The 17,120-nt window shown below is 44.0% G+C and overlaps 1 protein-coding gene across 1 annotated transcript; it reads left to right on the forward strand.

Annotated features, from left to right (window-relative positions):
* Positions 1–835: 835 nt before the first annotated feature.
* On the forward strand, positions 836–10,261 carry SLC7A10 (solute carrier family 7 (neutral amino acid transporter light chain, asc system), member 10; the record flags this gene model as incomplete). The annotated part of the gene is made up of 9 exons (XM_010011663.1): positions 836–987; positions 1,720–1,845; positions 2,746–2,899; positions 4,305–4,428; positions 4,524–4,627; positions 5,734–5,830; positions 8,462–8,611; positions 8,903–9,080; positions 10,134–10,261. Coding segments are annotated over 9 exons (1,213 nt in total), but the record flags the coding sequence as incomplete, so codon positions are not given.
* Positions 10,262–17,120: the final 6,859 nt, after the last annotated feature.

Raw genomic sequence — 17,120 nt, forward strand, 5'->3', positions numbered from 1 at the left:
ATCCTCATTTGTGCTGGGCATCGCTGCATGTTACACTTGTACATACATATGAATGAATTAATGAGTATGTATCTCTGTGTGTACGTATATGGCAAGAAGGGTTTCACTTTCTTGTAATAGCTGCTTCTCATTGCAGAAATAACACTACTTATATTTTAAACCACAATACTTACTTTAAAAGCAGATCTACTGCTGCTCTTACAAGTACACTTCTCTCAAAGTGAGACAACAAACTGTCTCACACCTCACATTTGCAAGGGTACCTCGTTTGGTGGAATCACCTTCTGCTGCAGATGAAGGCAGACAACCAGCCCTGGTGGACCCCAGCTGAGTGATTGCAGAACACTGCAGCACTAGCCTGTCCTGGCCCAGGTCACAGAGCCAACCTGAACAGTGACAAGGAACCTGCCAGTGACTGGTGGGGAGCCGGTAGCAGCCCCATGAGTGCAGCTGAAGCCCTGCTGAAACCCTCCAGAGGTGTCTGCAATGTAGGAACTGCAGTCTGCTGCAGTAACACGTCAGCCCAGGAGTGAGAGATGCTTTCACTTTGGCAAACAGAGCTAAATCAATGCGTGCCCACTGGGCATAATCCTCACTCCCCCAGATGCCCCTAAACTAGTCTTTGCTTAGAAATGTTTAATTCAAAATCCAGATTGCTCTGGGAACATGGGAAAACGGATGAGGAGAGTCACAAGTAGGTGACTCTTAGATGTGACTGGGATGAAGGTGCCAGTCTTGCTGCATCGGTAGCTATCCTAAAGCACTGCACAGCCAAGCAATACCTCCTCCAGCACACCCCCAGCACTGATTTCTTGTGCTTTTTCTTGTCTTTCAGGTTTCTGCTGCTGTGGAGTGCAGTGCTTATCATGTACCCTACCAGTCTGGCTGTCATTGCGCTGACTTTCTCAAACTATGTCCTGCAGCCTGTCTTCCCTAACTGTATCCCCCCCTATAATGCCTCCAGGATCCTCTCCATGGTGTGTTTACGTGAGTATTTGCTTCTTGCACACACACAAAGCTTGTCTTGGTTTTACATGGGACCACTCAAGGGCCTGCTCCAGCCAGGCTGGGGTCATGGCCACAATCCAAAAGGCAAGCAGGGAAGTCCCAGGACAGTCACTGTGACTGGTGCAGGATATTCAGTCTCTTCCTGCTTGCCTGCAGCAAGCACAGCAGGCTGGAGCGGGGCAAAAAGGCGCCTGAATCCCTGCAGGTCCCAGGGAAATGGCAGCAGGCGAGTTTATGGGATGGGGCAGAGCCATGGGCACCCAGCACAGGTGGCCCACCATTTGAGCCCTTTTCCTAGCCTTCTTTTACATTCTAAAATGTGAGTGTTTAGGAAGCACAGGACACCACTAGCTCCTCATTAATTACAAAGCTGGCAAAAGCAAACCAGAGCTACAAGGACCAGGGACATTCACCATTCCCATGAGGAGATGGCGATCCCTGCATATTGAGCACTGCCCAGGCACAGTAACTAGAGCTGGGGGGAGCCCCAACTGGCAGCACCCAAGGGGGAAAGGCTGCTGGCTGCCAGGGATGCCCCTGCAGCTGAGAGTCTCCTAGGGAAAGGCAGTGCTCTTCCTCGTCCTCACTCCCAGCCACACTAGAGCTCCCCGCAGGGATGTGCAGGTCACTCTGTGCTTTTCAATGCTTTGACTATGTGGTCTTAAATAAATGTAATTTCATGCCACTAAAATTCAGTCTTTTGCTCTCCAGTCCTCCTGACCTGGGTGAACAGCTCCAGTGTTCGATGGGCAACGCGCATTCAGGACATATTTACAGCAGGAAAACTCTTAGCCCTGGCCCTTATCATTATCGTGGGCTTCATACAGATCTTTAAAGGTACTCTGTGAGACAGCTCTATCATGGGTATGGTACTGTTGATGGAAGTAATTTTCTCCATTTACTGTTTTCTCCCTACAAACCGACCCAAAGGAGCGCTGTGTTTAGCTGAGCTGCGGGGCTGTGTACTCACACAGCCACAGAAAGGATGGCACCTCAGAGAAATCAGCTGCATTCCCTCAAACAAGTCCCTTTCTGGCCCGTCTCTTTGGTTTTGATGGAATAAATGCAGCTGAGGATGTTTAAGAATAGTTACTGAAATTTTTTAATCTGTTGTTTGTTCTTTAAATTTGAAGTGCCCTGGGTGTAAAATGAATACAGGCACTAGTCCAATTTCCTACAAAACGTCACTTATAAGATTAAAAATAGGCAAAAAACAAGGTCTCGCTGACTCACCAACTTAACGGAAAGCAGAAAACACAAAAGGCTCACAATGTTTTTATCATGTATATGATGAGTCATATAAAGGAAGATAAAGTATGATATTTGCAGAAAGCAAACGTGTTTTCTCAGTGGTAATAGTCCCACAGTCTTCCAGCCCCATAGACGTTTTATTTTTCAGTATTTCTACTAAACACCACCAAACTTTTGTAAAAGAAAACCGCATTAAGAAGAGGTAGGGACTGACCCTACCAAGGAGCCATGCTCAGGCAGTGCAGGTTGGTCCGATGAGGCACAGTGGTGGCCCCAGTGCAATGAGGGATGCTCCGAGTACAGCCCAAGCTGCCTCCCCAGGACACCACCCCGCAGAAAGCCCTGCAAGTGCAGTGCCAGCCCATGGTGACATGAAGAGCGTGGAGTCCCAAATCCAATAAAGACTAAAAATCAAAAGTTCACCTGTTCCCCGGTGTCTTTGGTAGGTAGGGGTGATTTAACCTCTTGCTTGCGCTCTCTGTGCAGGAAACTACAAAGAGCTGACACCAAGCAACGCATTCAATTTTTGGATGACTCCATCTGTGGGGCATTTAGCTTTAGCTTTCCTTCAAGGGTCATTTGCATTCAGTGGCTGGAACTTCTTGAACTATGTAACAGAAGAACTGGTTGATCCCCGCAGGCAAGTATCCAATTCTGTGCCATCCACACTTTCTTGAAGTGTTGAGACATTGGAGCCATCTGGTAATATTATTCATTTCATAAGCTGTAGCAATATCCTCCCATGACTATGGGACCTGCCTTTCTAAAGGACAGAGATTTTTTGTTTAGAATAGATAAAAGGCAAGTTAAAGAAACACTGGAATTAAAAATATATTGCATAAGGAATTAACTGAATCAAACCAGCCTGTAGACAAAGCAACAGCTTTACAGCACTATTCAATCATACAGTGCTTCTACAGCAAAAAATAACCATCAGTGAGATGCCATTCAAGTGTCTATAGGGAGAATGACTTCTATCAGAAAAACGTGGAACTATGCTTGAAGACCTTTGCATTTTCACCCAAAGGGGATCTTCCACAGACACCAGAAGGAGAAGATCAGAAAGTCATTTTGTGGCTGTGGGCACCTGCCCCCTGGGGCAACCGGCATCATGCTGGTCCTGGGCATGGGAAGGGGCTTGGAAGTGATTTAGCATGAGCAGGCTGGAAAGCTGCAGGGAAAATTAATGTTAGTTTAGTAAAGCAAAGCTCAGATGTTTCGACGTTTCTGAGCTGATGAAGTGGAATGACAAATGCCAAGAGCAGCTCTCAGAGCATCAGTTATTTCTGGGCATCCAAGGCACACAGCAATTAAACAAGGAGAAATTGAAGCTATTACAGTGCCTGGGTGGGAATGAATTAAAGCTGCAGCTTTACAAGCAGCTCTGCACACACCTCACGCTAGTGAGTGGCAAAGTGCTTGTCCAGAGATCTTGGCAGGAATAAAGCAAGTGTGGTACAGTGCTCCCTCAGTAAAACGCCAACATTTTAATGGACCACCACAATTTCAAAGCTGAATAATGAGAAGTTATTACTTAAATAAGGCAAATGTGGCCTCAGTTGAGAAATAAAAAGGAGTGAATAGCTGTTTTTATTATTACTGTTGCAGTCTCTGAGGTGAGACTAAAATATACAAAAATACTTCCCATTTTTGCTGCATCTGTTCAAAATCACAAAAGTTAAATAATCTTTTTAAGGACTTTTCTTTCCCAAATCTGACACACAGAGAGAAATCTGTTGTTACCTGAGGCACAGGATGGCTCAGGTGTCCACCTCTAAGGAGGTCTCTGGATTGGAGGTTAAGTACATCTGTTCTGCTGTAAGTTGCCACTGTGTTTTATGACCAGACCAAGTTTACAGCATGGGACAGGCCAAGGCAGCTGCTTGAAGAACAGGATCTTGTTCCTTTTCAGAGCAGGGGAAAGTAAAGCAAAACAAGGCCTTTCATTGCACCACTGGTGCCTGTACATACAGATGTACATGGTGGTTGTGGTCTCGCTGTACATGACTGTAATTTCTTATCTCCCCTCCTAATTCTTTTATTAGGAACCTACCTCGTGCCATATTCATATCCATCCCATTGGTGACATTTGTGTATACGTTCACCAACATTGCATATTTCACTGCCATGTCACCCCAAGAGCTCTTGTCCTCCAACGCTGTGGCGGTAGTAAGTAAACCATTCCCTGGATGTCTAAAATACACTTTGATTTTGGTTCTGTGCTTTGCAGTGTATTTCAGTTTCTCTGCCTTCTGTTGCTTTAGACATTTGGTGAAAAGTTACTGGGCTATTTTTCCTGGGTTATGCCAGTCTCAGTGGCCCTATCTACATTTGGAGGAATAAATGGATACCTTTTTACCTCATCAAGGTTAGATGGAGTACAATTTTATGAACGTTATCTAATTTGGGGAGGGGCTGCTTTAATTTCATTTGCTAAAGAAATGCTAGCTAGACATTTTGGATGTTGTAGAGCATGAGGTCGTTGTTGGGCATGTTGGATACATTCAGTTATGAATTGCTCTGTTTTGAATCAGCAAATGTAATATTGGATCGCAGAATCTCTTGCAAAATAATCCTTACGAGCTTCTGAAATTGTCTGCAGATGTGGAATAACTCACAGTAAGAGCCTAACACAGCTTTAGCATGGAACCAAAGTCATTTTACATCAATAAAGTTCCAGTAGCTACAAGCTAAACTGTGCTTCATTCAACGAGCAATTTCAGGGCCTGGTGCTGTTCCCAGTTACAGACATTTTCATTCTGTACTGGAAAAACTCCTTTCACGCAAGATGTTTTGCATGCACACTGCTGATAGTGGGGCCAGAATCTGTAAAGTGTATTATAGTGTAGTCTATAAAATCCATTTATGTTAACTGACCTCTCTGAACTTAATTAGAAAGTTATAAAAAAAAAAAATTTAAGGAACAACTCAAGTCTTAAGTACCTTGGGAAGTTACTTATCTCAGCACTTTCATGAGTACAATGAGATGCCACAAATCTGACTGCATATACAACAGGTTATGCACTTAAAAGTGAAGTTAAACTTCAGGCATGTTAAACCTTATTTACAACCTTTTTGACACTGGAGATACTATCTATGAGGGGTTTTGTGCCTTGGCTACGTATGGCTGATCACCACACAGCCTTCACAGTACTCATCCCACCCTGAGTTAAGGAGGCAATGCTGATTCGCAGACAGGGTCTGGACTTTGGTCCTCCTGCTCAGAGGTAATTTGGCATCTCAAAGCAGGTCATTTCACAGATGCTATTAGCCATTAAAGGCCTCATATACTGAAGGGTCTGGTTTCAGTAACTTACATCAGGTTACACAGGCAGCCTCTAGTCATGTCCCCAGTTGCAGCCCAGCACCCATAGGCTGCAGCTGCCTTTCATGGCAACGCAGGTGGCTGAGGTTAGAGATGTTCTATGGCTAGATACTGACGAGGCTGTTGTACAAAACTGCTCTCATTTCCAGGTTATGTTTCTCTGGTGCTCGAGAAGGCCATTTGCCAAGTCTGCTTGCCATGATCCACGTCAAGCACTGCACACCCATCCCTGCCCTGCTCGTCTGCGTAAGTTTTACTGTCTCTGCTCTGCCTCCCTGCAACCCGCTTTCAGAAATACTAAATCACAGGGAGGAGAGCTTGAGATGCCATTATACCCCCATTATATTATAGGAGGAGAAGCAAGTCTCCCTGGAGGGCTGCTGGTGGGTGCTGGCCAAATAGCAACAGGAGCAACCTTCAGCCTCAGAAATACCTTCAGCCTGCTACTAAGAACCACCCTGGGCACCTGGAGGGTTTCCTTCATATCTAGCTTGAGCTGCAGTTTAAGCCCATTACCATTTGTTCTACCCACAGCAGAGATAGAGACTGGCTTTTGAAACAGGCACTTCATTTAAGAAAGGAGGAGCTCTTTTGACAAATTTTGCCTGCTTTTCACACGCATTTGGGAACAAAGAGCTTCATACACTTTTATCAATAGTGAAGTCAGAATATGTGATGGGGTTTACTGCAGCACAGAAGACATTACAGAGGAAAATTACTCTCCATGTTGCTGTCCCCTGCTGCATGGCCTGAGAAAGGGAATTCCCCAAAGGGCGTTTATTTGAAATCTTGGCTACGTCAACTACTGCTAGCTGCAGATTCGCCACTGTTATCAAAACAGGCAGGTTTGACCCCAACTGCACTGAGAAGGTGCACATCTGTGTGCCTCCCAGCTCTAACAGCAATTCTGGCAAAGTACACCCAGACCAAATTTTAACAAATAAGCCTCCTGCACATTCTGCTTTTATGACAACATTTGTGTCTAGCTGAGGCTTTACAGCACCCCCAGGGCTTAGTGCCCACCACAAACACCTCATGTGTCGCCCATGCAAGGTTTTGGGGCAGCTGAAGACCCCTGGTCCCACTATGGGCTTCTTCTGGGCTGCTGGTGCCAATGAAGTTAGAACTCTTTTGTCCTTAAAAATACATAATTTGAAATTACACAGAGAGTGTCAGAGGCTGCTCCACCGCAAAACAGCTGGATGATCCGTCAGGCGTACACCAGCTCCCTGCTCCATTCAAAACATCCTCCTTGATTGATTACAGTGCAATCACATAACAAATGCTACAGATCAGTTAATCACTTAAAGGTGTTTTAAAGTAGCTCAGGGTATATCATGTCATAGGAAATAATAATTTCTTAACAAATATAATACAGAGTAGATAGCTACAATAGCAAACTGAGTCAGACTTCAGGCAAACCTAATTAGTACCCCAGGTTCCTTTTTCTCTTCCAGTGAATCACACCCAGCTCTTTGCAGGAGAAAGGTTTCTTTGTACATGAAGAAAGGCCTTTTTAACATCACCAGTGAGGCCTGTATTTTTACTAATCCTTTCAAAAATCAAGGGACCAAGCTAGGTGTAAAATAAACAGACTGGGGGTTTTTGCAATGCAGTGGGGAGCACCCAGCTCTCCCGCCTGCTGGGTGGCTGTGGCCAGGCAACTGGGGGAGCAGCACAGCCCCTGCAGCCTTGTACCACCCAGGGCTCATGCCCACACCGTGAGCAGATCTGACACATCGGTGTCACCTATGCACAGAATCACAGCGCTCCAAGCAGCGTCGCTGTAAAACCTGTGAGTGGCAGAAGAGGGTCATATGTGTCTACGATACTGTCAGAGGAAAGCCGGGAACATGCTATGCGGATATAAAACACTCTCCTATTTTAAATCCGTTTTGTGGTGATACTGCTCAAGGTGTTGAAATCCCCCTGCCAAGCCTGCGAGGCTTTGAACAGGGGAATGGAAAGACCAGAGTGTTGTTTGATAGCTGTGGTGCTTAATTCCTGGTGCTGGTGGTGCAGAAGCCCTCCCTTCCGAAAGGACTTTGCTACTGGAACAGCAAATTGAGAAAAAGAGACATAAGCAAAAAGAGAGCCTGGAGTAACAGACCAAAAACCTGAGCACTCTCTGAAGGGATGTGGATATTTAGTTTCCCCCAGGCTCTGGCCACCAGCAGACAATGTTCACAGGACCAGTATGTGGTGGAAGCCAGGGCTCAGCTCCCAGCGTACTGATAAGCAGCAGTGTGGGACCCAGGGAGCCAGCTCTCCTGGCTTCACACAATATAAACAAGTTTATAGCATGGAAATTTCCACCATCAATCTGCCAGCTTCCAAACACAAGTAATGCTCAAAAGATTAATGATGCCAGTCATCTGCAGAATGAGCTGTGGGCCGGCGGGGATAAAGGGCAAAGCTCATTCTTCATAATATACAGGGCACCTGCAACAACGTAGTGCACTGACCACAACATGTTCAGTCTGCAAGAAATCCTTCTTCCATCAGCAGTTCTCACCATAGGGGTCAATAGCTTTTAAAACACGCAACAGGAATGGGTAGAGTAGAGCGACGGAGAGCTTTGACAGCCCTCCCAGCCCTGCCTGCCCAGTAATGGGCAGCAGAGTCACCGCTGCCAGCACCTCGGGGTATTTATAAACAGATCCTCTGATCTCTGGCTTCAGGACCCTAAATCCCCACTCGCCCCCAGTAGCACAGCTCAGGGGTAATGCTCTGAACCACAGGAAGCAGCAGATACCCAGTGGGGGCCATAAACAAAAGGCATTTAAATGCTTTAATGAGGTTCTTGCTTGTTTTTGTTAGGTTTCAGCTACTCTTTCTAGCAATGACTCAAGGAAAGCTATACTTCTCTCTTTTCAGTGTATGGCCACTCTTGTCATCATGCTTGTTGGAGATACATACACATTAATCAACTATGTGTCATTTATTAACTACCTCTGCTACGGAGTGACAATTATAGGCCTGATCGTGTTACGATGCAAGAAACCCAAAATCTTCAGACCCATCAAGGTGACAATGTTAAAGCTAAATCTCTTGGTTGCAATAGTGATGCAAAGGGTGGGATGGGCACACTGAGCCCCCCATTCATTTTGAAGAACCATTTATTTTTTGATGTAGCAGTAATGTTTTAAGGTCCCAAACCATGTCCCGAAGAGCCATTAGTGTAAAAATGGGATACACAGAGACAACAACAGTGGTGGAGGGAAGGAGGGCGTGACCACGGGGGGGTCCTGAGCCACAGCCACTCAGCCACTGCTGTTGGTCTGCATGGTCATGCTCTGCTCTGCTCTCTCCTGGTAGGTGAACCTCCTCATCCCCATCACTTACCTGGCGTTTTGGGCATTTCTGCTGATCTTCAGCTTATACTCCGAGCCAATCGTCTGTGGAGTTGGACTTATTATCATTTTAACTGGAGTGCCAGTGTTCTTCCTTGGAATCTACTGGAGAAATAAACCAAAGAGTGTAAATAGGCTAATAGGTAAGCTAGTGCCGTGGTGCCTCACTGTGCTCCTGGTTGTGCTCGGGTCTGCAGGTATCTGCTTAACCTCTGAACCAGCGGCACAAAAACAGCAAGGGAACATCCTGTGTGAGCCCAGACACCACTCCTGGTCACAGGCAGCCCGTAGGCACAAAGCTTGCCTGTGGGCAACTGTTTTGCTCACTTCTGATCAAGTTCATTCGCCTCCTTTCATGCCCCTATGCAGCTCCCCATCTGCTCAGCTTGCTCACAGCAGCCTGTCCCAGAGCAGATACACAGGAGTGTAACAGTGAGACACTGGTACAGGGTGCCCAGAGAAGCTGCGGCTGCCCCATCCCTGGCAGTGTTCAAGGCCAGGTTGGACACAGGGGCCTGGAGCAACCTGCTCTAGCAGAGGGTGTCCCTGCTCATGGCAGGGGGTTGGAACTGGAGGAGCTTTAAGATCTCTTCCAACCCAAATCATTCTGTGATTCTATTAAGGCTCAATGAACTATCACAAAACGACTAACAAATGCACAAGAGCTTTCATCCCACTGTGCCACCAGCACACTCCACTGCAGAAGCCCCACATGGCACAGTGAATTATTTCACCCTCAAAAGATAAAAAAGCCTTACATTATCACTCATGTAAAATTAAAACTTCACATAAGTCTTTGATGGCTTGGTTATGATTGGCTTTTAATTGCTTTGCTCCAAGGCGAGGACTTTCAAACAAGCACACTGCAGCCCTTCGCTCTGACCAGCGGTCCCCACCGGTGCTGCAGGGCCAGCGCAGCGCCAGGAGGTCTCGCAGTCATCCCAGCCTGTCCCTGCCAGCACAGCTCTGCAAGGGGCCAGGGAAGGCTGCCCACCTTAACCTGCCCCTGCTTCACCAACACTGTTCTATCGCTGAGCTGCAGATGAGAAGGGTTGGAGGGGCAGTCGCTGTGCAGCAGGACCAAGCAGCCATGGCTGGGAAGATGCACGTTGATTCACACATTGCATCACCCCAGCATCACGCTCTTAGTAGAGCTCAACCATCCCCATTAACCACCCGCACGTTTGCTCTTGCAGAGTCCATGACGTGCTGGGGACAGAAGCTGTGTTTTGTGGTCTACCCTCAGGGGGGAGTTGCCGCGGAGGAAGAGGCACCCTCAGCCCGCTCTCGGCAGCCAGCAAGCGAGACAGACACAAGGAAATAACGGCGTGGTCTCGGAAGCTGCAGTGGCTTCTTGTTTACATGCTGATTTTTGCTAAAAGTTTTTCTGGAAAAAAGAAAAAGAGACAAAAAACGGTTTTAGCGCTCCAGTAGTGAAGCCCGTCAACGTGCTACACCCTTATGGCATCTGTAGCTTTTAGGTTTCCCCCCCAAAAAAAAGAAGAAAAAAAAAAAGAAAAAAAAGAAAAAGAGAGAAAAAAAGAAAAATAAAATATAAAATACGGCACTGGTTGGTTGGGGTTTTTTTCTGGCAGCATACTTGCTCAGCAGGCGAAAGCAGCACAGATACAGCTCTGGAATACTGATTTTAGCTGCTGAGAGGGTCCATCAGAGACATACCAATTCAGGCATTTCAAAAGTAGGGCAGCTCCCAACACAAAATCAAAGTGGAGAAATCAGAAAGCGGTGAGACTGTGGGACACACGTACCAGCGGGAAAATACCTGTTGCTGTCCTTGGGTGGGGCGAATCCCCACAAATCACATAAGGTGTCAAGAGTTCCAACCCACAGGATCATCCCTGTCCGAGCACACAAGCACCAGTGCTTTGCACTGAGCAGTAACCAGTCTTGGACCTTAGAGTCCAAGGTACAAACCCCCGCCTGTCTGACTGTCCTGACTGTCCAGGCATCATTTGGTGACACAGGAAAAATATACATACAGAAGTATATATTTTATATATTTTTTTATATCTCAAGTATCTCAGTTCTGAAGCATTTTTGCAAAGGCAAAGCTGGGTTCCTCTATCCCGATGGGGACAGAGCTCATCGCACCACCTGTTTGAACAGGGCTTTGAGCAACCCGGTCTAGTGGAAAGTGTCCTCGCCCACTGCAGGGGGTTGGAACTGGATGAGCTTTAAGGTCCCTTCCAACCCAAACCAGCCTGTGATACTGTGATTCTATGTCACACTGCTTCAGAGACAAATTCCCCATTTCGACTATACTAAGACAAGCAGCAAACCTAAATCATCCTCACATCTGATGCTCTGTAGAAAGTGTTCTGCATATTTTATTTGTGGTAAAGACCAGGAAAAACCTCTAGTTCACCTGTTTAATTAATATATAGATATTTGCTACTGTAGCAATATAGGCTCTTTCACAACAAAGGATCTTTTGAAAATGCAAAACACAAGAACAGCTCTGGGCAACATTTTGAGTCGCTACCATTCCCCTGCAACTTCTGAAAACAAACCCTGTCACGTTCAGTAGCCTTGGTAACAGCCCTGTAAATTTAATTTTAAAAGCATCTTTCTGTGTATTACAGGCCCTGGTACAAAAATTAAGGATTCATTATCACTTAGTTTGTCAAGTACTGCACGGTCTACAAAGATTTAAGCATGGACTCAAAGTAAGGAGCAAATTCAAGGAGCGTTGTCTGTCCAAAATAATTTATTATTCAGAAGTATTTTTATTTTTAAATACCTATCCATCCCTCTCTGAACTTTCAGATGGAAGACCCTCAAAAGACACAACTTACACTCTGCTCTTTGTATAAAGCTATTAAAAATCCTAAGAGATTAAAATATAAATTTAGCTAAAGAAAAAGGTATGGGTTTGTGTGTACAAATGCACACATGTAAAGCGAGATTCCACATTTTAAATGCTGGTTTGAATATATGAAGTTTGCCAATGAAAATCATACATATTCAGCTTGCTTTTGTTTTTAATTCGCAGCACACCTCCCCTATTTACATTGGCTAAGCAGCACCTGAACACTTCACCCACACTGGACACTCTCGTGGCCAAGTCTTATTTTCCATAGTTCAAAATCCCCATTCTGTGGTATAATTTCCAACAGATTAATTTTTTTCAAGAACTTCATTACCTAGTGGTAAAATTAAATGTATTATGGCACTAGCAATGATGATTGCTTTCAGAACTGAGAAGTTTTGGTGTGGTTTAATTTTTGTTGGTTTAAACAATTAAGGTGTGGAAATCAGCCAGCACTTTGCAGCTCTTGAGACAACAAGACTGCATGGTAATGAGAAAGGTGGTTAATAAATAATAATAATAATAATAATAATAATATGCTACTCAGGCTTTCCTTGGCTATTCTTTAATGAAATCAAAAGGAAAATTAAAGGACCAATCGCCTCCTTTTTGTTAACTGAATTTGGCTCAAATTTTCCCTGATTATACTGCCTTGAATTAAAACAATTAACATTGGTCCTTAAATCAGAAGGCTGAATTTAGAACAGGACGACTTAGTAGAGCTCATCTTCAAATTACATACCAATCCCCAAAAGGTGTTTCAGAATGTCTCATTTCATTTTTAGGAACAGCTTCATCTGTGCTCCCAACATCACGTATATTATTTTTAAAGGCATTGCAAAAGTTAGTTCCCAATGTGTAAAATTTCTAACCACAGAAATCAAGGTACAGCACTAGAAAGATAAATTCATATGCTAAATAAAATTTAGTAGCATGCTCACCCCCTTCAGTTTTCCAAAAAATGAAGCAACAGGCCCAAAGGAGATGTAATTACTAGTATTTTAAAGCCCACCGAACAAGAGAATAACCTTGAGACAAGCACACCAAGAATATTGTGATACTTGATATGGAAATGCAAATTGTTTCCAAAAGAAAGGAGTTTAAACAAAGCTTTAAAAGTAAAGTGATACTATGTAAGACTCTATATTATATGCTATTATATTTATGTAGTATAAAATATTAGAGCCTGCAATGCAGAAAAATATTCTGTGCTGTGTATTCTTTTAACACTGGCAATAATACGGGATTCAGAGAATTTCAGAGAGAAAACACAATGATGCAAGCATTACAAATGGTGTCACGTCTAATTCAGCTTAATGCAAAGTCAATAAAAAATGGATTATTCTTACCTGCATTATCACTGCATTGAGAAAAGCAGCAATAGATCACACGATCACTCTGCTACACACTGTGCAAAATGGAGACGAGGAAGGCAGTTCCTCTCCCAGATAAGACAATGTTCAGTAGGACATAGGAGCTGGGTGGACACTGGTGGGAATCACAGGGAGAATGAGAGCAGCTGCTGCTGCTGCTGGCTTGGCTGCTCTTGAGCGTTTTCACAAACTTGATAAAGGTATTGGCTGTTTTCAGTTCACATTAGTACATAAACCAGAAAAGTTTGATCTCAGCAGCATCAAGGAGAGAGACTTGCATCAGTTCAGAGCTTTCATCCAATTCCAGAATGATTGATGCTTCAGTGTATTTAATAATACATCTGAGTTGGAAGCATCTTTACAAAAAAATGTGTTCAAAAATATGCAGACTGGATGTCATTCACCATGATCCATCATTTCTGAAAGCACAACCCTGACTCAGCCTTCGACCCAGGGACTGGGGCAGGTAAATCCTGGAGGAGAGTTGTGGCAGGTTGGGAAGCCCAGCACAGAGCCCAGTGCCACTGCTTGTTTGTGAACAAGCTGATGCTGTGACAGCAGATGTGCCTCTCCATGACAAAAAGCTGCAGCTAAATAAAATGATTCATCTTGGAGGGGAAGGCAAATAAATGAACAAACAAGTAAACAACCCCTAGCAAACATGCTTTCCCACACTTCATTTTCAGAGGCCTTTGTCAAGGTGTTTCTCATGTTTCACTCTCTCATTTGTGAATTCTTGAAATCTTGAAAACAAACCACATTTGCTTTCCAGCCCCTTTGTACCAAGAGCTAAATAACAAGAAGTTAGCAGTTACTCAGCTGCTGAAGAGCTTCATGAGAGATACTGAAGTACATGTCATAAATGAAAACGTGAAAGAAAATGAAGCGTAAACCTTGCTTTGAGTTTGTCTTTTCCTAAAGCCTTAGAGTTCAGGTGAGTGTGCCCTGTTGCCACCTCCACCTGTGAACACATGCAAAGCCTCTTTGGTTTTTTAAACTTCCCCTCCTGAGTTTTTGGCAGGTCTCATCAGTGTTATACCTTCAATGAGAAAATTCTGCACTTGGACAGAAGAGAAAGGAAAATCCAAAGAGAAGCAATAGAAAGTGACCAAGAGATGCTGAGAAGCCGAAAGGAAATTTGTCTTCAAGTCCTAAGGGAAGAGATAGCGATAGAAGGGAGGGAAATCTAGGAGGCATCGTAAGGCAGGAAAACAGACAGAATGAAGAGGGAATAAAAATTAAACTTCTACCACCCGCATCAGGTTTTTGTTCCCTGTAGACAAAACACAAGAGCTGGTATGTGGGAAGGGGAGGACAGCTAATCCAACGACATTTGCTGTTAGATAACAGGCTGACAAGGTACAGGAGAACAGATGTGGTTTGCTACCAGCAAGGTTCAGGTAACATGCAGCCAGTGTTTGTACTGGGGTTTTTAAATCCCAACATCTGCCTGGGAGATTAAAATTCAGTTTCCTGCAAAGGCCAAAATTCTCAAATAAGCAAAAGCAGTTCTTCTGCTCCCCATGAGAGAAAGACCCAATTGAAAAAAAATACTTAACTCCCTCAAGGCTTTTTGAGCTAGCTCCATGGTTTGTCCTAAGACATACCTATTGCACTGCACAGGCCACCACCAAACTGCAGCAAATGCACAGGTATCATTTGTCACTGTACTTCCATTTCATGGGCTATATTCAACTCAGCCTCCCTTACATCAAGATATGGTTTGTAGTATTACTGCCTGTGCCACTGTCATTGCAGCTGAACCAGCACTTCATGGTGAAGAAAAGCCAATGCTTCCTGCTAGGTTAGGAGGTATTATACCTCTGCACCAAGCCCTGTCCTTCCATCCTTCATTGCCACAGATGCGTACCTAGATGACCAGAAAGTCTGCCCAGTTCTCTTCAATACAGGTAAAGAGTTCCAACTCTGTGGAGTAAATCCCTGTCAACACAAAATAACTCGGCCTCCACCTTCTGAAAAACAGCAGGACAGAGCCAGCGGTACCCTCTGAAGCACAGACTGGGAAGGGGAAGCATCAGCGCAAGCACTGTCCTCAGTGAAGGCAATGAGAGGCTGTACCTCAGACATAACTATTTTTTAACCACCTACACAGCCACACATTTCAGTGCTTTGCCACCTTTTCAGCACCCTTCATATTCATGTCAACACACAATGCTGGGGTTGGCATATGCAGTCAAACAAAACTGTACAATTTAGGCACCTTCTATCTTTGGAGTCAGTGACAGTCAGAAACCCACAGTCTCTGGGCACGTGAAATTTTATTAAAAATGAAGAGATCCAAACCAAGAGCAAAGGATGATGATGCCCAGCATCTTACTTAAGCTTAGTATCATTGTTCAGGAACCAGCAGGCACTGTCAACCATGATGCCACACCTGAACCATATACCTGTACATTCGTTGCAGTAAAATTTTATGGGTAAATGAATATATACAATGTAAATAAAGAAAATAAAAACTGAACAGGAAAAAAACAAAACAACACAACAAACAATATAGCAGACAACAGAAAACAAGTAGATTTAAGGGATGTTACAAAGTCAGACACAAGCTGGCAGATACCCCATGTTTTAACTGCAGTAAGAGAAAACACAAGAGAGTAACTTTTCCCCTAATACTGCCTGTGAGCTTCCAATCTTCTTAAACCACTGTAAGTGTTCTCTATTCAGAGAGATTTTTATGGTTGTTTTTTTTTGGCTGCTTGCACAAGGGACAGTTGTATCTTAAAAACCAAAACAAAACAAAAAGCTATCTTATATACATTTTTTCCCCTTCCGTCTACAAAAATCTTTAAAGAGTGCAGAAAAGCATTATTAAAATAAGAAAAATTTTAGCAAGTTTATTAGCTGATTAACTTTCATTAAAGTGTGCTGGTTTTCACTGAGCAAAGGAATGGAGCAATGAGATCTTCCTGTTCACACCTGCCATAGTAGCAGTTTCCCATTTTTTAAATTTTTAGGTTTAATTTTAGGAAGTTCTGAATACAAGGAGGCAGCTTACATGAAACAGACCTTAGGTGCCTTCAAGAGTGGTTGGTTCACTGCTTAATGCTCACAAGGGCAGACATAAGCTGTCACAGCCTTTGTGGCTTTTTCAGCTATTGACATTCCAGGACACTGCAGCCTCTCAGCGCAGACCCTGAGATTTCTTCTGCAAAATTAATCAATGAAACCAATTTGTAACTGAAAACACAATAGAAGAAAAAACCAAAATCAAACCAACTTCAGATTCATTCTTCCATCCTACATTTCAGTAAAGCCAAAGTCCCTATTCCTTGTTCTTTTTAAGGTACTCCCCCAAAGCGAGTCCTAATAAAAGACCCAGGGCAAAATATAGTCCATTTAAAGGAAAAAAGAAAAAAAATCTTTGACACTCTGATGTAAACATAACTGTTCACTGTGAAAGCCTGTTTGCCTTTACAGCCAGGAGGGTCCTGAGGACAGCAGGGCGCAGGTCCACAGACACCAAAGTCCATCTCAATTTTACAAATTCAGTCAGTAACTTTGGGCAACTTGAACTTAAACAGGTTTCAGAGCAGAAGAGTATCTACAGGGCATCAGTATTAACTTCCTTGTTAATTCTTATATAAAGCATTTTAGTTTGTCACTGTGTGATGGGGGAACTGAAGCAGAGCTTGTGTTACAGCATGGGGGAGCCTGGCCAATGCCCCAACCATCAGAACAGGGCCCAGCTACCACACAGAAATGTCCTGTCATTCAGCACGGAGTCACTGCTGGTTAAGCAATGTCACCCTTCTTCCAGGTAAATATCTTGCTCACGTTTAATTATACTCTAGAAATCCAAAAGGCACCAGTTTACATTTAAGTCTTGAGCAATCCACACAGTGTCAGCTCTGAAAATGGCACTCACCTATTTTGGTCCTTAAAAGAGGCAAAAAAAATAGCATCCTCTAAAAATAAAAATAAACCTGATTTATACATCTGCATCCAGGTAGCAGATT

The sequence above is a fragment of the Nestor notabilis genome, unplaced genomic scaffold (genome assembly GCF_000696875.1).
Source record: "Nestor notabilis isolate BGI_N333 unplaced genomic scaffold, ASM69687v1 scaffold16403, whole genome shotgun sequence".
NCBI classification, from domain to species: domain Eukaryota; kingdom Metazoa; phylum Chordata; class Aves; order Psittaciformes; family Psittacidae; genus Nestor; species Nestor notabilis.